Below are 25,865 nucleotides of genomic sequence, written 5' to 3'. Positions count from 1 at the left end.
GATATTCAGCCTAATTATTAAGAATGTGGGCTCTGGAACCAGACTGAAGGTGATCGTGTTAGCTCAGTTGTGTCCGACTCTCTGAGACCCCATGGACTGTAGTCTGCCAGGCTCCTCTGTCCATGGGATTTCCCAGGCAAGAATACTGGAGTGGGTTGCCATTCCCTTCTCCAGGGGATCTTCCTGACCCAGGGATCGAACTCAGGTCTCCGGCACTGTAGGCAGATTCCTTACCGTCTGAAACACCAGGGAAGCCCATGCCTGGGTTCAAATCCAGACTTCACCTATAATTAGCTGGATAATGTTTCTAAATTACTCAAATTTTCTGTGTTGGTTTTATCACCTATAAAATGGCAATAAAACGTCACCTCTTATGAAAGCATGTTATGAGGATTAAATGAGTAACATATATGGCATGTTCACATCCAGCACCAGGTTAAGTGTTCAATGCACACTGAAGAGACCCTCCTGAGAGTCCTGCAGCTCAGCGCAGTCTGTGGGAAGCGGAAGACTTCTGTGGCTTCTAGAGCAGCAGAAAAAAGAGAGAGTGTGTTGCTATCACCGCAAAGAGGCCGTGCAGACAGGGATGCAGGCCGTCACCGCAGTCACACTGTGACTGATGCTGAGGGGACAGACAGAAGACCAGCATCTGCATGGAGACTCCAAGCATGAGGGGCAACTCGCTGTGCTCACAGCATCATGTCAGGGGCGGGGGGAAGACCCAAATTACCCGGGTGAAGTTCCTAGGGTTGAGAGTTTCAAATAAAATATACACAGAAATATTTTTTTGAAAAGGTCATTTATCTGGCATACAAATGTGGATGGATACAAATGGGATATCCATGGCGTAAGTCTGCAGTCTGTCTTCTCTGGTTAGAATGTAAATTCCACAAAGGTCTCATTCACCTCTGTCTTTTCAGGACTTACAGAGTTCCTGGCACAGACTTGTTGCTCCACAAATATTGTGAAATAAAGCAAACAGTGACTATTGTGCCAATGTGGAAAGTGAGTCTCCTAGAAAAAAGGACCTGGGACAAAGACTCATGGCTAATAAACAAATGATAAAAAATAAATAAAAGTTGGAAATTATTGCAAACCTCAACCTGGAAAATGTGTTAAAGGTTTATTCAAAGTGGTCGGGTCATTTCTGAATAGGAAATGGGATTTGACTCTGAGCCTTTAACACTGAAAACATGGATCAAGACAGGGAGTTAGACACAGGGTGACTTCAAATTAGACACCTCTGTTTCAGTTTCTGAAATTTATGGTATTCAGTACATGATGTCTACCTGCTCTGCTGATCCTGGAAAAGAATTCTTTCAAGAACCAGGCTTGAGCCACTACGAAATCATTATTTTTCTTAGAGTAAAATGTAGCTTTGAGACATTGTTGAAAACAAAAATATATTACTCAAAAATATATTGCTTATCAATGTGAGTGGAACTGAAGACTCCTAACTTTCAAAGAGTTTCTAAGTTATTTAATACATACGTTTACTTTTGTTTCTGCAAGAGAAAATAGAATTTTTATGTATTTATTGCCACTGTCTTTAAACCTCAGAAGTGCATTTCCTCTTCCTCTGTGTAAATGACTTTCTATATCAGGGGGTCCTCAAATAAGTACATTAGAGATTTGCATAGTAAATAAAGAAACATTATAAACACATTGAAAGAGAAATCCAATCACCCATGAATTTTATTCTAGAATCACTGGTCTTCAATAGTTTTGGATGGCTTCTTAGTATGTAAGTACAGAAAGAATTCGTAAAGACTGCTTAAACGGATGCATTTTGAAAGCATTTACAAATGGTATTGTTCATGCGAGGATGATTCCTTTAGGAATCTTTCAAGGCTTCAAAACAGGTTACAACACACATGCAAAAACCTCTTAGACATCAACTAGACTAGTAGAAAAGTTCTGTGTCAACATACTTTCTATAGAGAACATTTGGTTTCAGATTTGGTAGGAATCTGTCCATTTTTAGGCTCAGACAGGATGCCGTCTTTCCAAAGTCAGCAGTGTCCTTTCCACTGCAATACAGAAAACACAGAACACTGACGAGCGGATTGCGTGACTTTAAGCCCAGGACTTTTTAAAAAACTGTTTCAAGGTCGAACCCAATACTTAGTTTATGTCTGGAGCTCCACAAATACCTAAGAAATGAACGGGGAAAGGGGATACTGGAATGCAGCTACATGAAAAGTATACAAGGAGTTTCCAGAAAATTCTTTTATCACCGAATTCTAAGGCACCTACTCCTGTGTATATCATGACAGTCTTTCCCACCCTGTGACCCTTTGCCAGGTCATATAGCCTTGGGAACATGCTTCTCATATATCAAAAATTCTGCAAAAATTACTATCAAAAGCATATGCTTCTGATCCGGCATCCACACAAGGTTTGGAGAATAAAGGGAGAGACGCTGTTTCCTTCTCAGACCATATTTGGGAATGAAACCAGCGGATCCGGGGAGAATGCTCCCCCATTGTATTCGGCAATAAAATAGAAGCAGCAGCAGCCTCTTTGTAATACAGAGCACACCAGAGCCGGCTGATTTTTTCCTGATGTTTCTAATGATGCCCGGCGTGGTGCCTGCCTCCAGCTCCTCTGCTATTTGTGCCACCGTTTTCACTCTGGTGATGAACTAGAGACGCACACTTGAAGAGAGACTATCAGAGACTGGGATGAGGAAAATCAATTTCAAAGCCCCAAAGACAGCCGGTACAGAAGGTCACCGAACATTAACGTTGCTTTGCGGCTTTGGAATCTTGAGGGGGATTCTATTAACAACAACAAACAGCGCCGTGGAACTGCGTGGCATCATTAACTGTAAGGCCACGGAGCAGCGAAAACACACGTGGGGAGGATCACCCGGTATTAAGCACAATTAAGAGCTGCTCTTTTTTTTTTTTCTGAAGTTCAAAGATCTGTTTCTTTGTTGATCTGCCTTCAGACCAACCTTTTCATTTCAGCTTTCTGCCTTCAGTTCTAGCTTCTAATTTCTGATTCTGTGATGGGTCTTTCCCTGGGACATGTCACAAATTAAAAATTACTATCTGAAAAAGGATACAAACGAACTTATTGACAAAACAGGAAAAGACTCACAGACATAGAAAACAAACTTAGGGTTACCAAAGGGGACAGGTGGGGCAGGGAAGGATCAATTAGGAGGCTGGGATTAATGCACACAAAGAACTATATATACAATAGACCATCAATAAGGACCTACTGTATGGCATGGGAACTCTGCTCAGTACTCTGTAATAACTTTTCTGGGAAAAGAATATGAAAAAGAATAGATACAGGTTTATGTATAATTGAATCACTTTACTGCATACCTGAAATGAACACAATATTGTCAATTAACTATACTCCAGTATAAAATGAAAACTGAGAAAATAAATCAGGACAGAGGCTGAACCTCCTTGTCTTTGTTGCTGCCCCCATTCCCACCTTTCCGTCACTGTTGGTACCTCTGTCCTTAACGACAGACGGAGAGCTAATTTTCAGTTACTCTTCTCTTCTGCCTGCCCCCTCCTCCCACTAGCATTCGACTGTCAGAGAATCTTGTACTCTTTCCTTCACCGCATTTCTCCCTTGCTTTTGTTCTCCGTTTCATTCATTTTGCTACATTGCCAGGGTGGAGCAGTTCTTCTGAGTTCTTACAGCTCAACATCCTCATTTTAATTTGTTTGGCCAAAGCCAAGAATGGGCACAAGTAACATTTTCATTTCAAATTTTCTCTACTCTCAAGTGAAATGCCATGTTTAAATACTGAACCCTCACAATACATTTACAGTAGTTAATACAATTACCTCTGTATGCCCACTCATGTCTATCTACCCTCACCTCGGGCCACTTACAGCTGCTTCCATCATTTATTTTGCTCTTTTACTCAATCTCTCAGCAGGTATGCTTTGTTCCTTGCTAACTCTTCACTTTTGATGGAGTTAGTCTTTCAAAGTAATTACTTTGAAAAAACGTAACTATCATTAAAATTTTTAGTGGAGAAATAATAGGGCTTTTTGAGTTATTTTAAGTATGCCTTTCCATATTACATTATATGTAATATCAACTCATTCAGTGCTCATTTTATAAGATCCTAACATCATGTATAAAATTAAACAAGTTATAAGATATAATTAAGTTGTAATAGTATAAGCATCACCAGGAAATAAACAGGTTAAGACCAGTCTTTTGTTCAGGAGGTTAATATAATCATGATGTTCCTCTAAAATCAAAGAACATGGCTTAGTAAGTCAGAAATTATAGGGACCAGATGGGGAGAAGCACCCCAGAAAAATGTGTTACAGTATCATTTAAAGCTGTGTGAGTGATTTCCTCAGTGGGCCACTGGGATGGAAGATAAAAGTCAATAAGAAAGTGTGTAACCACTGAATGAAATTTTAATAGATTAACTTCATAATTGGTTATCTTCACAGAAAAATAGTTTCGCGCCCCCACCCCCCTTACAGTGTTTTATACAGTGTTAAAAACCTTTTGAGAGATGAGCAAACAAAGCAAATGATTAGAATGAAAAAGAAAGTAATAGTCAGTGTTCAGTTTCAATCCCTAAGGCACAGCTGAAACCTTCACTGGTGAGATACAGGCGTCTGGAGAAACATTTCTACTGTCCACAGCCTGTTCCATCTAACTGCGAGAAAGGCTCTATTGCGTAGGAATTATTGATACTTTCTTCCTCTTCTTACAGTCTCTGTTGAACAGAGAGAGTAATTTACATCAAGCTAAATGTGAACTGTTTAAATGTCTTGATGCCTTGCTTTTTATGTTTCTAGGCAAATCAATAAAAAAAACTTACTCAGAATCTAGATTGCTTGTTTCAAACTGGATGCTCTGATTTCAAAGACAATGCGCCGGTAAGAAGAAAGATTGGCTCTATTTGGCCAAATTTACAACCTTTTCAGAATCCAAAGTTCTCACTTAAGAGCTCAAGAAATTTGAAGGTATAGGTTCTTTTTCCTTCTGGCAAAATATAACTTTCTAGATTTAAGAGGCTTATTAAAGGTCTCATAAGATTCCCTCAACTTCAAACGACTCTTCCAAAATGACATTTTCAGATTTAAAGCAAATGAACCTCATACTTGTGGATTAAATTTACCTGGTAATATAAGAAAGCTAAAATTAACTACTGAGTTCAGATAGTTTTAGTCACTTGATAATGCTGAAACAATGGATGGTTTCCCTGGAATTCATCTTAAGACAAAATACTTTAAAATTATTTTTCAAAATATAAAAAATTTAATTACTGTATGTTGTCTTCCATATTGCCAGTTACCTCTGACTTAATTACTTGTGGTCTATCATGGAGAGTATATATATTAAACATTGCAGGAGTTATAAAATAGCCCCAAATATTTGTCAGTATATAAGAAATGATAAAACTGAAAGATGATATGAACTATTATCTAAGAATTTTGAAACTTAAAACCTGTGCTTCATTATTGAGCATTTTCACTATCAAATTCTGATTTTTCAGTCTCAAGGCCAACTGGATTATCTGCTAAATATATTTTTAGCAATGTGTTTGTGACTGATTAAAAGACCTAAAAAAACAGTTTATTGAAGTGATGGGCTTCAGGATAATGATCTAAGCAAATATAAATTTTGGGGGCCGCTATTAAACAGAAATCTAAAAGAAAGCAAGTCCATGTAGAAAATTAGCTATCTTTATTCGAGGCTGGGTTCCTGTTAGTTTTCCTTACCATTCAGTGACTGATACTCAATAGATACCCAGAGACACCTGGGGAATTACCTACTGTTCTTAAATACCTAACTGTTTGGGAAGAATCTCCATCAGTTGAGGATGATGGCACTCAGGAGTTCTGTGAAGACTCCAAAACTAAGAGATTGTAGACGCTGCCATGAGTTTTCATGGAGAAGCCCACCCAGGCTAACATCTTTATAAGACTGCATAGAGTATTCTGCAGTCACCCATCTTTCTCATGGAGCCTTCCATCAGATGGATTCTGGACTCACAGGTTTTGGTAGAACCTTGCGAATTTACATAGTCAAGGCTTAGGCCACCAACAGGAGCAGAAATGTGCTTTGAGACTATTGCATATGTTAAAGCAGTGGTTCTCAAACTTCAGCTTGCACCAGAATCCCTTGGAAGGCTTGTTAAGACACAGAAGGTCTGGGGTGGAACCCCAGCAGCTCATGCTTCTGGGTCCAGGGACCATACTTTTGAGAACCACTGCAGTAAAGCAACTGGCGTGTTAGTTTCTTAGCTTGGGTTTAGCTTCAAGACTCCCATCCAGGTTGTATAACAAATCAGAAAATCAACCCAAAGACTCTTGCTTAAACAGTCACTGCTGCTAGCTCTCTTCAAGTAGTTTAGAGCGAATGGAATGTGTAGGACATGAGGCTTGATCCATCCGACCTCAGGATCCAAAGGCCTACCCATTTTTCACCGTATTATGTCATCTCACTCACTATTCTTTACTTGCAACAACCTTTCCTTTACTGCTCTTCCCCTTCAATTTTGCCTATTTGTTAAGAAACTGGTTCCTGCGTCCTTTCTAATTTCATTGCCACTTTTAAATGCCTACCACGTTTATTGACTCTTACTTATCTCTAAATGAGACACCAGGGTCCATTCTACCCTGGATCTTCTTTGTTTCCCAGAGTATCTATATTTCTATGTGCTTATCAGACATTCACCAACAAACTACCCTATTCCATTAGGACCTCTTTTCCAGAGAGCTCTTTCCTTTTTTCATTGAACTTAGTACTTGGATTTGTCAGTCATGTAGAAGGCTACCTGATAATCCATCTTGGGTATTTACAACTTCCCAAAAGGTTTCATGACTTTTGTTCATACAGACAATGCTGCTGCTAAGTCGCTTCAGTCATGTCCGATTCTGTGCGACCCCATAGACGGCAGCCTGCCAGGCTCCCCTGTCCCTGGGATTCTTCAGGCAAGAATACTGGAGTGGGTTGCCATTTCCTTCTCCACTCTTAACCTTTCTATTTTTATATATTCTCCTTTTTCCTCTAAATATGTTGCTTCCATGTATTACCTGAATTAAAAGAAAAAGCTATCTCTACTCATTCTCTTTCTATTAGGAAATACTTCTGGAAAAGTCAATTCTAAACATTTTAAAAGCACTGGATACACACACACACACACACACACACACACACAAATCTAATCTCCTTACTTCCTTACACATCTGTCACTATGAGGCAAAAGAAACGAAATGAGTATTTTCCTGTAGAATGTTAGTTCTCCCTGACTTTTCCCCTTTGAAGCAGCTTAGGACAGAGTAGTGACAATCGGGGTGACTTTCCCGGCACTGACCGTGGTGTGTGCACTACCACACACGTCCTGACAAAGGCTGCAGCACTAGGAGCTTCTGAACCACAAAAACTACAGAGTGAAAAAAAATTCTCTCACTGAGGTTCAGAGGGGGCAGAATTCTAGTATATTTGAAAAAAGAAATCCTACACTGGATCCTCATTATTACAGTTGAAGTTCATCCTTTAGATATTATCTTAGAACATGCTTTCAATGGTGAGTATGAAAACCAGTGAAGATTTACTTAACTGGTAGGAGGAAAGTAAAAAGTATTTGGAGAACTAGTTTTTAATTAACTTCTTCAGCAACCACTGTGCTGAAGCAGCACTTGCCAAAAGGTAAAACTAAGAATAAAAAATTACCAAATGGGATATTAAAACTGAATAGGCTTGTCTCAAGGATTGATGAAAAGGTGAAACAGTTGAGAAAAAAACAAAATTTGCTTACAGTGAGTCAATTACAAACCTCAATATTTTTCACTTTGCATTTTGATAATTTAATTTTTGCTAGTTCTGGGGACTTCCTGGTGGTCCAGTGGCTAAGACTTTATGCTTCCGATGCAGGGGGCCTGGGTTTGATGCCTGGTCAAGGAACTAGATCCCACATGCTGCAAATGAGAGTTTGCATGCCACAACCAAAGAACCCAGTGCAGCCAAATGAATTAAAAGAATTGATTTCTGCTAATGTCTAAGCAGAATGAGTCTAGAAAAGCTGGTGTGTGTGGGTGTGTGGATAAATTTTCTAAGAACTGGACAGGGCTTGTTCAAAACAGATTAATTATTTTGCTTCTGATGTAAAGGTATTATCACTATAAACAACTGAATATATTTTATATTAAGTAATATATTGTGCAAAAAAGGAAATATTTTAGATCCCTACTAATTAAAGTGCCTGTTCTTTCATTACCTTTAAATTAATTGTGGTATGCATTTAAAAATATTTTAAATAAGAAAATTAAACATCCTCCACGTGAGTAAGCAGCATTAGAATGTAAATTACATATTTTGACATGAAAACAAAAGAACAAATGTGTAATGATTCTAGCTGTGACAGTGAGTTAGTGAGACTGATAAACTACTTCATGCTGATAGCATGTTGTGGTCTCAAATCTATTATACTTTTGAATTGATGTGCTATTATCTTTGGACAACTTTCACACTAGGAGGTGATCCCAACAAGAAAAATGTCTTAAATGAAAAGTTTTAAAACAAGATATATTTCATTGCTATTACCTGAATTAATATGCACTATTAGTGGTTTACAAAAGGAGGATTGAGACAAAAAATTGTTTTATAATATTTTACAAAAAAATTGCAATATGAATGTATCGATAACTGTACATTTTGGCAACTGCCCTTGTATCATCTGTAATCATACTCAGTACACAAACATGTACTTGGTAAATACAGCATCATATGTTAATTGATCTTTGAAAACCAGGAGGCAAAATTCTGGACAGTATTAAGGTGATTTGCAGGAAATGTATTTTAGTAAATTTTTTACTGTCTTACATTTACTTTTCAGTTTTAAATAAGGAGAGACATACAATGTAAATTTTAAGTATAATCACATTTGTAAAAAAATAAATAAGGCTATAATAGGAAGAAAAATATTTTTACTATGATTTGTTTTAACTTAAACATGTCTATAACCAAGTAACAAATCATCTTGCAGAGTTTGCTTGGGAGCATTAAGAACTGAACAACTGGATTAAATATGCACAACTTTTAAAACTATTATCAAAATTGCTATAATAACTTACTAGTCTTTGTTACATTTTAGCTGTTTTAATTGTGTAGCCATGATATCAAAGACCCAAATCTACATTAGATAGTTTCCTACATGTTTTAAGATATCAATTATACTACTGTTGGGAGTTATTACATATTAAATATATTAAAATTAAAATAGAAATGAAAAAGGAGATCTTAAAATTCCTATGTGCTATTTGAACAAGATTTAATCTATTTAATTATTAATTCATTTAATTATTGATGCCTTAAAATTGTTCAGCAAAGCTCTTTCTATAAATTTGAGAAGGGAAGCGTGATCTACAAAAACAATAATTTCAGGTATCGATGAAAGCTGATAAAGGATAAAAGCGTTCCAGGGTTTTAAGAGATGTGGAAGATACCCTTGTCAATCGGATGTGTGATGGCAAGCAAGAAGTATTTACCAGAACAGAAAGCAACCAGTCCAGAGTGGTGAGTGTTCTAAGTAAAGCTTATTGAGGACCTATTCAAAGTGTGTAGAGAAAACATTATGTTATTTAAACTTCATAAAATCCCCACTCTGTGTGTTTTATAAAATCTTTTTTTTTTTTAAGTCTGCATTGTGCAGCATGTGGGATCTTAGTTCCCCAAACAGGGATTGAGCCGGTGCCCCACCACTGGACTGCCAGGGAATTCCTAGGTAGTAGTATTTTAAGTGGCTCAGAATATGAGGTGAGTTACTAAGAACTCATAAAGAGGGTCGCAGCAGAATCAGAGGGGTTACCAAATAGAATGTATTAAACTTATTTGGCTAACTGTATGTTCAAGATTTTAATCTTACAGGCTAAAAAGAAAGCATTCTGAGAATGGGGTAACAGGACAACAGACTCAGGCTTGAAATGAGAGGAGAAAGAAATAAAATAGGCAAAAGTAAGTCAAGGCAAAATGAAGAAACACAGGAAAAGAAGAGCAATTATCTGTGACAGGGTATTGTTCATTGGTGATGAAACCAGAGGATGAAATTTTAGAGGGGAAAAATAGTTTCAAAATTGGACAATGTATTCTAGAAGAAAAAGATAAAATCAACATGAAGTGATGATGCTAAGTAGAGATAACACACACAGGTACATACTCTCGTAATCAAGGAAAGAGGACTGAAACATATTTTCACAGACAATCTCAGTGAAGAGTGAAAGAATCTTCTAAAAAAACTTCCAAACACAGTTGCTGAGGAAGAAGAGAGGCACCTTACAATGAATAGGTCAAATACAGAAAAAAGGTAATGACAAAATCACAGTCATTAGCTGTGACCAGAGTAACAGCGCAGTTGACCTTTTACTTTGATCACGCTCAGAGAAGCGACCAGAAATGTGTTAGGAGTAATTAAGAATTCATTTCCCTAGGTATCGTGGAAATTAAGGTTATCATATATGAGTATTTTATACAGATTGCTGGTTATCCAAAACCAGACATTATCAGAGTACACAGTATTTGCAATTGGAGGGAATTACACTTTCAAAAAGTCATTTAAGGCCTTTAGCAAATGATTAATGCATACTTTCTTGGTATCTTAATTGCTATTAAAAAAAAAAACTGGTTCACCTCAATTAAACAAAATAATACTCCTACTTGATTGTACAGTAACTTCGTCATACTCAAAAGATACCTACAGCTTTAAAAGCCTTAAAACACAACTGGGGTCTCACTTCTGACTGATAGGAAGACAATGCATCTATCAAGGTTTCTATGGATTCATTCCAAACATTTATTACTTTAGTTAATTAAATGTTTCAGGGATATGAATAGTTGCCTTTCATTATAATTTGAAGATTTCTTTTTTCTTCTCAAGAACAAAATGAACAGACTTGGGGTTCCTATCTGCATAAATTTACCTTCTTTTTGCTGAATGACAGGAATAGTGAAAAAAACAGAGATTTTATTCTGGTAAAACTATGGTTCAGGCTGAGACTACCTCACACATAAAGATAAACTAGACATAAGTACTCCAGTTAAAACATATGTTTCTCATTTTTGGAGAGAAGAGAGCTACTTAATGATAAAAGATATCTGCTCAACTCTTAACCAATTAAGTTATCTTATCCTATGCAATGGTTGTTATTATCTGGTCAAATTAAAAAACAGCTATGAAGCACCTATCATGTTCTAGGGGCTTTGCTTACATTATTTCATTTAACACAACATTTTTGAGGTGATATTATTATTGCATCGGAAACTGACCTCAGATTTAAATAGTTTATAGATTATTATATAGCTAGTTTAAATGATGGATCTAGGACTAAAAATCAGGTCGGACTGCAAACCTGATGCTTGTCTCATGATGCTAAACTGTGTTTATATATTTACTAGATCTTCAGGAATATATATCAATAGGGCCTCCTGAGAGTCAAAATTTTAGAGCTATAATTAGTCCATAGCCTACTTTCTCATTTTAATTATTGGCATGATGCCTGCTAAACAACCTAGTTGAGGTTACAGCATTACAACTGGTTAGTAGTAATTTCACATTTAAAAATTATGCTTTCACTTTCATTTATCTTAGTAATCATCTATGAATCTTTATCTCATGCTTTAGAATGAGGTCTCCTTCAATATAACAGATGGTTTCAGAAACCAAATTATAATGCTACCGGAGAGACATGGATGTCCATTCTTTGAGTAAATTCAGGATCAAATTTTCTCTTTATTATTTTTAGTTAATATGATTTACCTTTCACATCTGACATCTAAGAAATTAAATCTGAACTTTTTGGACAAAAAAGCCATTCAATGCACCAATTTAATACGTGCCCCCTCTTGTTCTCTGGATATTGCAAGAAGAAAAGAAAGACGACTATTTTACATATCATTCTAGGAATTACATATTTTGGAGGCCAACAGAAGCTTTTTTTCTGGGAAGGGTTAAATATTTGCTACAAGTCGGCAATAAAAACTAGAAAATCTCAAAGTAGGAATCACACATGCATTCAACTAATGGCCGCCTTCCTACTACCTCTTTTACTTCCTCTCTGTGTTGTTATTTACCTTATGTGAGAAGTAATTTGAACTTAAAAAGGAACTTTACTCTTGGGAATAAAGCTTAGTTGGGGTACCATATGCCTGTTTGCCAAGAGCAGCCTCAGTTTATGCCTACAGTCCCTGTGGCTCTCGTCACTCACACACTGTCCTGGTTGGACGATCAACTATACGGTTATGATAGAATACAGCTGCTGAGCTAAGAGTACAGCAGCTTCTGGAGTTATCCTCCTCTCACTGAGATACATTTTAAAGCTACAAATGGATGAAATGTCCCAGGTCCTCAGCCTGCCTTTTGTCTGTGGAAAACCTTTAGCCAAGGAATAAGTTTAATCAGAGAAGTGAGAACATGCAGAAACAAAGGAAAACAGCCAAAGGAGAGCAAATAATAATAGTTTAGTCATTAAGCACAGCCACGGACCTTTAGTTCCTCCTCGAGGGCTATAGATTATATGCTGAGCCATATCCTGTGAGCTGCCTTACAGATGCTGAAACCCTAACCAGATGGAGAAGGTAATTACAGGATGGCCAGGCAGTAACCTTGCCATAAGCTGCCACAATTCTGAGAACAAACCGCCCATGGAACTGAAGACTAACTGTACCTAAAATAACCAAGATGACGCTGACCAGCCCACTGATGACCAGTATCAAGATGGCTGTTAGAGATGACTGTGCTGTTTCTGCATGCAGCCCCCTCCCTCAGCCTGTAAAAGCTCTTGCCCATTGATTGTCAGGAGGAGGGGAACTCTGGACAGGAGATTGCCCTCCCCTTGGTTGCTGGCATCCAAAATAAAGCAAACTTTCCTTTCTACTAACCTGACCTCTTCAATGGCTTTTGAATTGTGAGCAGCCAGATCCTACTTCTGGTTACACTGAGACATCTTAAATACAAACACCTCCTAGCAAACCTTCTTGTATCACACCTCTGCCCTCCTCTGTCTTTCTATGACTCTTACAACTGGACACACACATCCCTCTACGGGCCTTTTAGCAAATAACAAAAGTTATTAAAGACAAAGTATCTCAAGAGATCTTGGAATCCCTTTGATTTTTACTACTCACTGATATGCAATTTTAGATGAGTTTACAGGCTGTTTGTAAAAACAAACAAAACAAACAAACACAAGAAACAAATGCAGACGATGACACTCTCGAAGGATTTCTTAGCTGAGGCCCACGTCCGATTTTGAAGTTCATGTTCTGAAACCTGAGCTTTCTCATTGTTACGTCTTGTTACCATATTTTGTGGTTTTCTCTTTTCCCACAAGTGTTCTTGGGTTTCCTGAAAATATCTTTAACAGTTATACCCCAATAAAATACAGGATTAGAAAGTAAACAAAAAACTGCAATTAAAAAAGGATATGGCATCAATTAGTAAAATTAAGTTAGTGGATTACCTTTCCAGTGATATTTTACTTAAAGCTGTGTCTTTAATGAAGCAGGATCTTACTACTTACTACCTTGCTAAAGGTAGCTGGTTATCGGCTGGTAGGTGGAGGTACAATTTTTCAACTGGGAAGGCTTTCCTCTGGCACTGAACAGCCAGTATGTGCATTGCTGCCTAGATTTCTAATAGCCAAGGCTAACTCAGACCTGGTTGTCTTTCTTTTTCTTTAGAACCATTTAAAGTAAAGATAAAAGGGGGGGAAAGAAGGAAAATATCTTACTTTAGTACATCATACTTCTGTTTACATAATTTTTTTAAAAGATATACCCATTGATTTCCCATTAAAGCAGCCTAAGACATCTCGATATTTAAATTAAAAATGCAGTAATAAAAAGGTAACTGAATATGCGTTTTCATACATTAATCATTAGCAAAACATTACTGAGCTACAAAGTAAAAAGCTATGGGAACATAACTAATGAGCTATCCATGCCAAAGTAGACTTCATAATAAAACAAGACTTTAATAAATCTTTTATTAAATAGCTACACATGAACCACTTGGTTAACATCTAATAGGTGACTACTAAGCTACTTAATTCACATACATAAATGAGGAACTTGCAGGCAGTTAACTTTACAATTGCTGAAGGTCAGGCTTCTCAGCGAGTGTCTCTGTACTGTACCTTTAAGTACCACTGCCATCCGGAGTCAAGTGCAAGCTTTTCTTCAGCTGCTCTGTATTCTGGTAGCAGCTATTATTATGTACTGAGGCAGCTGAAGTATAAAATAAACAAAGGATGAGCTACAGGCTATCAGATGCCCTAAAAATGAATTATACAAAAGACAAGAAATACTGAGCTCCAAGGAAAAGAGTCGTCAGATAAATTCTAAGCAAGTATTGGTGTTCTGTCCATGCCTGGATTGTTATTTCTAGGTGATGATAACATTAGAAGGATATACTCATAAATGACAAATAATTGTTTGCATCTTGATATGACTCTACATCTGAAAACTCACTGGAGATGGGAGACCAGAGCTATTCTGTTTATTGGGTAGAAATGTACAGGACACAATACTATTGATTGTTTCCAGCAGCAGCAAATGTTAAATTCATTAGCAAAAGGAAAGAAACACTTCTACAGAAGCAAGAATCTGCTGATGGGAAAAAATGCTTTTTAATAAATCAAAATGGAAGCTATGTTGAAACAGACAGGACATATCTTTTATGTCTTCTGTATCAAGTTTAGATGTGAATTACTGAGATTTTAATGGACTATTACATGCCACTTGTTGCCAACTATTATCACTGAAAGGAGAAAAAGGGAAGAGACAAAGTGAAAAAAATAGAGGTTCTTAATCTACACAGAGCTGAATTTTAATCTTTATAGCTAATACCTTTTAAATGACAGTTTCAGGAAAATGACAATCAGTAAGATAAGTCTTACTTATCATAAGTAGCAATAATTGCCAAAGATGAGACTCTGCACTAGATCAAAAAATAGTTAAAGGCAGACATAAGTCTGGATGAAGTTGTTAATATAGTTGAAACTAAGAATCATACTCAATAGGGAATCTTCACTAAAAAAGGAAAAATCAATGATAAATAAGCCTGGTTCTTCACCTCAAGAGTTCCAGCCAAGTGAGACTATTAAAGAAACCACAGTGGCACCATGTCAGGACGGTGTGAAATTTCTTCACCACTGCTTAGGTTGATGCACCGAGTGCCTGCAAGTGGAAATACCATTTCTTTTGATCAGTAATATTATAAGGTGTGAACACGGGAAAAGGAGAAAGGAGAAACGAACAAAACTCTACCACAGATTAAAATATTTTAGCATGATGTACAGTGTCTAGATTCATTGTACTTTCTATATATGTGTGTGAGAGTATCAGCGAGTAGATTTTCTTCCTTTGTCAATTCATAAAACTATAAAATGTAATTCCATTGATGGTTCAATGAGTAGTACTGCTTTGAAATGGAATTTCAAATGTCACAGCTTTGAAATTGCTCTGAGAGTGATTTCTTATATGGTCTGAATTTGGAGAAATCAGTTACAATTTCACCTATAGCCACCATGGGTTCTCTTCTAAAGAGCCACTTTCTTTGCTCACTCACCACCAACAAATATTCATTACGCCATATATTTCCCTCCAATGATCCCAAATATCTGCACTTCAAATTAAGCCTTCAGGACTTCCCTGGAGGTCAAGGATTAAGAACCTGCCTGCCAATGCAAGGGACATGGGTTCAGTCCCTCATCCAGGAAGATCTCACATACCGCAGAGCAACTAAGCCCGCATGTTGCAACCACTGAGCTGGTGCTCTCGAGCCCAGAAGCTGCAATGACTGAGGCTCATGTTCCAGAGACTATGCTCTGCCACAAGAGAAGCCACAGCAACTGAGATGCTCACACACTCAACTGGAAAAAGCCCGAGCACAGCAACCAAGTACAGAGTAGCCAAAAATAAACAAATTAATTAACTGAAAAAAAAGGGATATGGCTTCAAGGAATACCATCTTTCCTATCACCAGTTTTTGAGGCTTTTGTGCTAACTACCACATCCCCCAATTAAACACATTTCTGATGACCTAACTTGGCACATTTCATAAATATTTGTCAAGACACTTATTGTCAACTACAATGCAATTATCCATATTCAATCTGATGTCTCAGCTGGAAAATTACTTTTTTCCTAATACATTTTTTTTTCCAAATGACAACAGTGAATCAGTGTTGATTAGTTGTTTAGTGTGTGCTAATTAATGACACTGGGTAAATTTAAATGACACTGTGCTAATAACCTCAGGAAGAAAAAAAATCTGTGCACATGACTCTTTGTTTTTAAGTGAAGAAATCTGCTGCTTGCCTACTTCTGTACTCTCTCTTCCTAACTGCTCCAGGAAGAGTGCTCAATAATACAAAATAAATGATGAAACCCAGCTACTCTTGGCTGACACTATTGACAAAAAGGGTTCTTTTTAACCTGTTCTTAGTTCAAGAGTAAAAAGAAAAACCAGAAAGATTTGTATTGTTGACAACTAACTGTGAGCACCTCCTGTTTGCTCATCCTCAGGGTAGAACCGCTTTAGGTCACACAATTAATGGCAAAAAACAGCAGTTTATTCACTGAGACCCACTTTTTCATCCAGGATCTAACGTCTAAAGCTGACTTTTAGGACTTCCTGGCAGTCCAGTGGCTAAGAATCTGCTTGCTAACTCAGGGGACACAGGTTCATCCCTGATCCGGGAAGATCCCACATGCCTCGGAGCAACTGAGCCTGAGACACAACTACTGAGCCGATGCTCTAGAGCCCGGGAGCCACAGCTGCTTAACCCACACGCAGCAACTACTGAAGCCCACACGCCCCAGAGCCAGTGTTCTGCAACAAGAGACGCCACTGCGATGAGGAGCCTGGGAGCCACAGCTAGAGAAAGCCCTGGCACAACAACCAGTTTCCAGTGTGAACAAAAATAAATAAGTAAACAAGTTTTTTTTTTTTTTTTTTTAAGCTGACTTTAGCCAGGAGCTCCACAGGGCAGGGCACTTGGGGGAACATTCTCCCAGGAGGTTCAGGATCCTCTGGTTTCTGGCTTTATATGGAGATAAATCTTTTTCTCTGAAGCTACGAGAAGCTTCAGGGAAGGCAGGGAAGAAATAAACACTAACAGGAGTTTTAGGGGACCTGTGCTGCAGAGCTGCCAGTAGGAAACCCATGAAGTAAGACACCACAGCCTTTGCTTGCGTGATACATAGCTCTCAGGAGATGCTGACTGGTGAGGTCCTGACCAAAGGAAGAAGATAAGATTTTTTGTATTTGGAGATATTTAAAAATGAAATGGATTAGCTCCAAATAGCTCTGGCTGGTCTATATTCTTGTGTGAGCAGGTTGCTAACTGCGGGCCAAGCGGTGCTAGAACTCGTAATTGTTAAGAACCTCATGGAAACATCAGCACGTGCTAGAGAAAAAGCACCAAGCTGGCGAAGCTTCTGGAAGGGAAGACTGAGAGGGGCCCATGGGCTATGGTGTAGAGATGGGGCAAAACAGCTTTGTGGAATTACATAATCCCACCTGCACGATGACTACCAGAGGAAGGGAGTTTCAGGAACAGAAGTTCAGTTCATCATAAGGAAGCTTTTCCTAATAGCATGGTCTAGGCATGACTGGGAGTAATGCTGGAAGGAACTTGAAACCTCCCTCACATTGCAAAAAACTAAAATCTCCGTAGCAAAGGGTCATCTGACTTATGCTGAATTATCATCTGTGAGAGTCCCCTATGATTTTAGGATGCAGTGGACAAAATGGAGCCTGTGAGAATCAGGGGCATCTAGAGCCCAGTAGATGTACAATATAATCACTGCATCCTGGGACTGGGAATAATCACCCGTAAATCTCTCGTCCTTTTTTCCCACACGCCTGAGAATCTGAAGATAAAAATAATAAATAAAGTGTGAAAAGGATGGCGACGTGCACTGCCCCAACAACCAAAAGAGCACCAACAATGTGGCTCTGTTTCTAGAGAAGACAAACTGTGGAGAAGAGGAAACCCTCCTACACTGCTGGTAAACTGCTATAGCCACCGTGGAAAACCAGTACGGAGGCTCCTTAGCAAACTAAATACAGAACTACCATAGGATCCAGCAATCCCACTCCTGGGCACACACCTTGAGAAGACTGTAACTCACTACTGATGCACGCTGGTGGCCACTGCAGCACTATTTATAATAGCACCTAAATGTCCACTGACAACTGAATGGACACAGAAGATGTGGTGCATACATACAAAGGAGTGTTACTCAGCCACAGAAAGGAATGCAGTTGGGTATTTGTAGTGATGTAGATGGACCTAGAGTCTGTCATACAGAGTGAAGTCTGAAAGAGAAAAGTGAATATCGTATATTCACTCATATATGCAGAATCTAGAAAAATGGGGCAGATGATCCTAACTACAGGGCCGGAATAGAGAGGCGGACACAGAGAATGGACACAGACGTAACGGGGGAAGAGGAGGGAGGGATCAATTGGGAGATCAGGCCTGACACATATACACTACCTTGTGTAAACCAGACAGCAGGTGGGAAGCTGCTCTTAGCACAGGGAGCTCAGCTTGGTGCTCTGTGGTGGCCTAGCTGGGTGGGTGGGGGTGGGCAGCAGGAAGGCTCAAGAGGGAGCGGATATATACATACACACACACATATGCCTGAGGTACTTCACTGTGCAGCAGAAGCTAACACAATACTGTAAAGCAACTGTACCCCACATTTTTTAAAAAAGTAAATCTCTCTTACTGAGGAAAGGGTTGGACCAGCTTATCTTTCCATTTCAGATGCTAAAAAAAAATACAGTTTGTTGACTGCTGTCAAACATGCATTCTCCATGCAGGTACACTGTGTGGTCCTAACAGTCAAATCCTCCGCAAGCCTCCCCTTCGGAACTCACCTGCTTTCCAGTGGTACATTACTGCCAAGGACCCAGCTGTCCTGCAGCTGGACGGACTCGGGTGTGGTTTGCAGCTCGGCGGGCAAAGCAGCCGGCGGGGCCGGGCTCTGGTTCCTTCTATTGGTCAGGGAGTTCCTATTGAGAGAAGTGATGGATGGATGATGCTGTGCGGAGTGCTGCTTATGGGAAGGTGGCAAAGGCTGGAGGGTGGACTGGCCTTGGTTGTTTGCAGGTTGCTCTGAAAAAAAAAGAAAAGGAAACTCATTATATATACGTGTCTGTGTACATACACATTTATACACACTACCAATTTCTTGGGGCTCCACCATAGATCCATTAGCATTAAAAATGGCATAGAAATCCATTACCTAATATATTTGCATATTATTCTATTAGGCGGGTGTTCAGTGACATTCTCTAAGAGCAAGTTTACCCTTGATACGCAAAGTTCTAATTAATCTACAACAGATGGTAAAATTGCTTTTGGTTTTAATTTGTTTCAGATTTTTTTTTTCATCTGGTTTTATTAACACCTACAGAAAACAGCATCTGACAGCTCCCCTAATGTGTCTTTACATTTCAGCTTTTTTTTTTTTTTTTTTAACAAACCAACCCTGAAATTAAATGGGTAATTTCAGTAGAACACAAAGGTTTTGGAAATGCATATAATCCCTATAATTATTTAATGGAGTTTTTTTAAGCTTTATTTAACTGCAATAAATTATTACAAGCTCGCTGCTGAACAGTAGTTGACTACTCTAGTTTAGTGCATTTCAAATAAGGCAGATCTGCACTGTGATCTGCTAATAGACGCTAAGTATTCTTTAGCAGAAGGTCACTCTGTGAAGCAGATGTTGTTTCATGGATATTTAACAGACTGAATCACAGCTGATTGCAACGTCAGAAGACTCATATACTTAACGACCGTTACATCCATTAGAAGACACACAGAACAGATTCTCCAATTTCACAGTATGCAGTGGAAGTACATTTTGGAGTAAGTCACAGGTGACCACAGTGACTCATGTCACTATGTCACTGGTACGAATATTTTGTTTCGAACCAGAATCCTAGCGGATCCAGCAGCTTCAAAATATAAATACAACAGTAGGCTGTAGCTGGGCAAAAAAGTCCCTCAAGCTAATAAGCCATAAGTTAAAATGCACAAATGAATGCAACATCTGAGGCCCACGTCTCAATCCCATTACCTAAGCTGTGGACATGCCAGAATTCACAAACACTACATTTTGGCCAACAGACAGATGACTCCTTAATTTAATGCTAAACTTATTATGGTTCCGCGCACATAAGATGTCAATTTTTGACTAAATGCAGTTCAAAGTGCAATATAATTTTGAAGTGATGTATTAAATCACGCTATTAATATAAATGCATGTATTAAAAGAGAATAGGAAACACAGGGACTATCTTTCATCTACAGTGTGAACTCCAGCAGTGATTGCTAAGCCAAATAACACAGTCAAACATTATAATTCTGGTTGCATGGAATGAATACATGACATGTTAATAGTGTGAATATATATTATCAAACCTCTTTACAGGGTATGACAATTAAAATAGCTCCTCCCACAGTACATAATATCAGTAATTACTGCATGTTTCCAGCGGTCCCTAATAATCCATATCATACCATTTAACAACTAATAATTTCTTTCTCTTGAAATGAAGGACAGAAATTACACCTAAATCCATGCAACAGAGCTGCTTCCTTGCAGTCTTCTTGAAGATTCCCACACTAGAAACTACACAAATCTTACTTGGCCCATTGGTTTGCTGCTCATGAAAAACTATGGGTGTTCAAATATCAGTTAAAGTGAATCAGCCTTTCAAGGAATGGCAGGGTTACAATACAAATAGTGTTTTAATCTGGTGAGGAAAAGAAACAGACATTTTAAAATTCATGGTAGATTTACCAGGTAGGTGGTGCTAGTGGTAAAGAACCCGCCTGCCAATGCGGAGACATGAGAGAGACATGAGTTTGATCCCTGGGTCAAGAACATCCCCTGGAGCAGGGGCACAGCAACCCACTCCAGTATTCTTGCCTGAAGAATCCCATGGACAGAGGAGCCTGGCGGGCTACAGTCCATGGGCTCACAGAGAGTCGGACATGTCTGAAGGGACTTAGCATGCCCGTAAGCACATCATTTAACATAATTAGCTCTGCTGTTCCTAGCATCAGCGCGTATGATCAGAATGGCTACAGAGGTCTTCAAGGAACATTTCAAGAAAATGCTTATAGGATGATATAATAAGCTACAGTTATGAGGGCCTAAACTAGGTTGGCCTCATAATGAAGAGAGAAAAAAGAAACGTCTTGAAAAGAAAAATATTAAGAGTGTGCCTAAAAAGAAGTAGAGGAACAGGGCAAATGACTCCATGTTTCTAAGTACAGCTTCATGAAAGAATGGAATTATACTATAGATGGGCTACACAGAATACATGATACATCAGATATTATACTATGCTGAGAAAGAGCTATGTAGTAGAGGTCAGGATAACAAACTGACTTCCTAACTCTGTCAGGTGTCGTGATAGTGAGTCTCCATCTCCTCATCTGTATTGTGGGAAATAATACTGCCCCACCTCAGATATGCAGATGACACCACCCTTATGGCAGAAAGTGAAGAGGAACTCAAAAGCCTCTTGATGAAAGTGAAAGAGGAGAGTGAAAAAGTTGGCTTAAAGCTCAACATTGAGAAAACGAAGATCATGGCATCTGGTCCCATCACTTCATGGGAAATAGATGGGGAAACAGTGGAAACAGTGGCAGACTTTATTTTTTGGGGCTCCAAAATCACTGCAGATATGAAATTAAAAGACACTACTCCTTGGAAGGAAAGTTGTGACCAACCTGGACAGCATATTGAAAAGCAGAGACATTACTTTGCCAACAAAGGTCCATCTAGTCAAGGCTTGGTCTTTCCAGTGGTCATGTATGGATGTGAGAGTTGGACTGTGAAGAAAACTGAGTGCTGAAGAATTGATGCTTTTGAACTGTGGTGTTGGAGAAGACTCTTGAGAGTCCCTTGGACTGCAAGGAGATCCAACCAGTCCATTCTGAAGAAGATCAGCCCTGGAATTTCTTTGGAAGGAATGATGCTGAAGCTGAAACTCCAGTACTTTGGCCAGCTCATGCGAAGAGTTGACTCATTGGAAAAGACTCTGATGCTGGGAGGGATTGGGGGCAGGAGGAGAAGGGGACGACAGAGGATAAGATGGCTGGATGGCATCACTGACTCAATAGACGTGAGTTTGAGTGAACTCCAGGAGTTGGTGATGGACAGGGAGGCCTGGCGTGCTGCAATTCATGGGGTCGCAAAAAGTCGGACACGACTGAGCGACTGAACTGAACTGAACTGAACGGAGGTATTAGTACCACCTAAGAATTCAATGAAATGCATGCATTTACCCACTTATGCACACACTTAGTCATCCATCCCACAGACATTTATCAAGCTTTTATATTTCAGGGATCTGCTAAACCAGTAACAGGTAAAAGCACTGTGTAAATGGTGAATTATTATAAATATTGTTATTGAAACATGAAAAGATTTAAGGTCTATTATCAGCATATATTTCAATGTTGAATTTAAGATCCTTATTCTTTTTTAACTTTAAAAGAATTTAAAATTTTTCATAGAAGTATTGTTGAATTACAATATTATGTTAGTTTCTAGAGGCTTGATATACTTAAAAATATAATTCAGTTCAGTTCAGTTCAGTCACTCAGTCATGTCCGACTCTTTGCAACCCCATGAATAGCAGCACATCAGGCCTCCCTGTCCATCACCATCTCCCGGAGTTCACTCGAACTCACGTCCATCGAGTCGGTGATGCCATCCAGCCATCTCATCCTCTGTCGTCCTCTTTTCCTCCTGCCCCCAATCCCTCCCAGCATCAGAGTCTTTTCCAATGATATACTTAAATAAAATATACTTAGTATGCTTAATATACTTCAATAAAAATATGAACAGTGGTGCTCACTAGGCTCCTCTGTCCATGGAATTCTCAAGGCAACGATACTAGAGTGGATTGCCATTTCCTTTCCCAGGGGATCTTCCCAACACAGGGATTGAATGTACGTCTCCTGCTCTGGCAGGTGGATTCTTAACCACTGAGCCACCACAGAATCCTCACTACCAGTGAAGCAAACCCAGATAATGAAAGCTAGGTTCAACTTAAAATCTGACAACAGGACAGAGTAAGTGCAGAGTCTGAGCGAGATGGAATGGATAGCCAGACATTTAAATTCTGCAGCAGACCACAAACAGAAGCTAAATCTGAGGATGCAATTGGAGGTCAATGCTAGTTCTAAAGATTCCAGCTCACAGGACGTGAGAAGTAGCTGGAGCATGTATTTATCTATACCAACTTCTTTTAGATCGATTATGTTTATAAAGCATAACAGGATGAAATAAAATTTAACACTGTCAGAGAAGACAACAGCATAAAAGAAAACTGAAAGTAGGAAAGACAGAGCCAAATATGAGAGGAGTGGGTGAATTCCTGCTCTGTGGCTTTACACTTTCTTCGTTTTTGTTTTTTAAAACGATCTTTTATTTTTGAAAGTATTTATTTATTTGGCTGTGCCAGGTCTTCACGTGGCATGCAGGATCTTCTGCTGGGGTGTGTCGGCTTTCCTCTGGGTGCGGCATGTGGGCTCAGTTGCCCCACTGCACGTGGGATCTTACTGCCCAGACCAAGGACTGAACTCTCGTCCTTGCACTGGAAGGCAGATTCTGAACCACTGGACCGTCAGGGAAGTCCCTACACATTTTTAAAGCAGGGTATAAATCTGGCTCTAAATTACCTTGTTGCAAGCACAAAGAGGGAAACATGATCAATTACATGATTTGGGGTATTTTTAAGCTCAAAAAACTTGCTTAAGAAAAGCATTGAGGACAGAGAGAACATTCTCATTTAACCTCATAGGAAGACATATGAACATCCAGGGCAAAGATTTATAACCAAGATTTGAAGTGGGCACAAGGGTTTAGACTTGGAGACCAGCAATAAGAATCTAATATAAGTGGGCAGGTCCACGTGAGAACAGCCAAAACATCTACTATAGACTTTGCTTTAAGCTAATCCACTGATACAGGCTTTACATAAACTTGAGAAAAAGTTTTAGATGGGACCGCACAGAGTCACCAAGTTCAATGTTCCTGAGACACAGCTCTGAACATGTCATTTTATTCCTGGAAAACCCAAATGGCTTCCTAGTGCCTATAAAACTTATAATGAACTCTAAAGGTCAATGTGATCCTTGTCCACGATAGTCCCCCAGATATTTCTGCAAATGTTTCTTCCATGAATTCTCTTGATGTATCCTTGTCCTAGTCAAGCTTGCTGTACCTAGTACACACCCCCCCCCCCCCCCCCCCACCTTTTGATTTCTGTACAGTGGCTTCTATCTGAAAGACATTTTCCTCCACCTTTCTGTATCCAAACCCTGTGTATGTCTAGCTCTAAGGATGATGACACAACTCTACTTCTGTTTCCTTCAAACAGAAATCAGTTATTTCTTCCCTGAATCTTCTTAGTTTTTTTTTTTTTAATCTTTCTTTCCCATGGCCCTTCTCCTTTTCCTATCTGTATTACAACTAATTTTAGAGGTCTCATGTTCCCCGTTAGACTCTCTACGATGATAAATACTCCAAGGATACTTGTTGAATGAAGGATTATTCGTGAAGAAGTCGATGAAGGGTGAGTTGAAGTAAACGCGGAGCCTTCTCACATCGCCTTCTATTTTTATTACTGAAGTATAGTTGATGACAGTGCTATGTTAGTCTTGGGCGTACAGCACAATAATTCAGTTAGACAGCTTGTACTGCCTTTAATTGTAAGGCAATTTGCAAATGAGTCTTGTTTCCCCAACTAAATTCTTAGATCCTGAAAGGCAGGACTCTAACTTAAAGTTCTTTGGATTTATCAGTACCTTTACTAAGCCTTCCCTGGTGGCTCAGATGGAAAAGCGTCTGCCCACAATGTGGGAGACCTGGGTTCAATCCCTGGGTTGGGAAGATCTCCTGGAGAAGGAAATGGCAACCCACTCCAGTATTCTTGCCTGGAAAACCCCAGGGACGGAGGAGCCTGGTGGGCTACAGTCCAAGGGGTCGCAAAGAGTCGGACATGACTGAACGACTTCACTTCACTTACTAAGCCTTATTTAAAGACTCCTAAAAACATGTTGGATGGTTGGTGATATTTACGCCTTAACAGGACCTTGGCGGGTGGGGGTGGCGGTTTGTCATCTCATCCAAGAAGGGTAGCATGCAACTCGCTCCAAAAATTGGAGTTCTGGAATATTTCTTTTGAACCATGGCAGATGTTCCAATATTTAAAATCTACCTTTTAAGATGTACAAATATGGAGCAATTAGATAAAATATATAAGAATATATGATATAAATATATGATATGAGCAATACATAAAATATATATTATAGCTTGCAAAATATAATGTTTTCCTTATATTTTAAAGTTTATGATTAGAAATGCTCCAAATTAGATATTTTAGAAAAGACGTAGGTTAATTTTTCCAAACAGTCTTCTGTACTTTTTTTAAAAAATAAAACTTTTGGCACTGTGCTTCTAGAAATTATATACTATTCCTAACTAGTGTTGTTTCTTTCACCCCATCTTTCTTTGTCCAAGTTCCTACAGGTCATATATCCTTCATGATAGCCTAATGGTTTCTGATTTTTATTTGATAAACTGAACACAGATGATAGCCAATATCTGTTTAAATTTGCTTTACATTAATAAATATTAAATAGACTTTGCTAATTTTGCTCAGCTCCTTGCCATCAAAGAAGTCAGGTCTTTGACAGCGCATTGAAGGCTGTCCCATTAAACCTGGGGTAAGATACACAGAAAGGTGGAAGGTCCGGTAAGGCAGTAAGGCGTGCAGACTATTAGACCACAAAAAGCTATTTGACAGTGGAGTAGAT

General features: G+C 38.9%; 1 protein-coding gene across 13 annotated transcripts in view; it reads right to left on the bottom strand.

Annotated features, from left to right (window-relative positions):
- Window positions 1-25,865, bottom strand: part of TENM3 (teneurin transmembrane protein 3) — a 2,757,765-nt gene that overhangs the window by 167,803 nt on the left and 2,564,097 nt on the right. For all 13 annotated transcript variants that reach the window (XM_060406900.1, XM_042241437.1, XM_042241441.1 and 10 more), the window contains one exon: window positions 18,893-19,130. In XM_060406900.1, coding sequence (XP_060262883.1) covers window positions 18,893-19,130 — 238 coding nt within the window. The remainder of the gene's footprint in view (window positions 1-18,892; window positions 19,131-25,865) is intronic.

Source organism: Ovis aries, chromosome 26 (assembly GCF_016772045.2).
Source record: "Ovis aries strain OAR_USU_Benz2616 breed Rambouillet chromosome 26, ARS-UI_Ramb_v3.0, whole genome shotgun sequence".
Classification (NCBI taxonomy): domain Eukaryota; kingdom Metazoa; phylum Chordata; class Mammalia; order Artiodactyla; family Bovidae; genus Ovis; species Ovis aries.
This window is presented reverse-complemented; position numbering and strand designations above follow the sequence as displayed.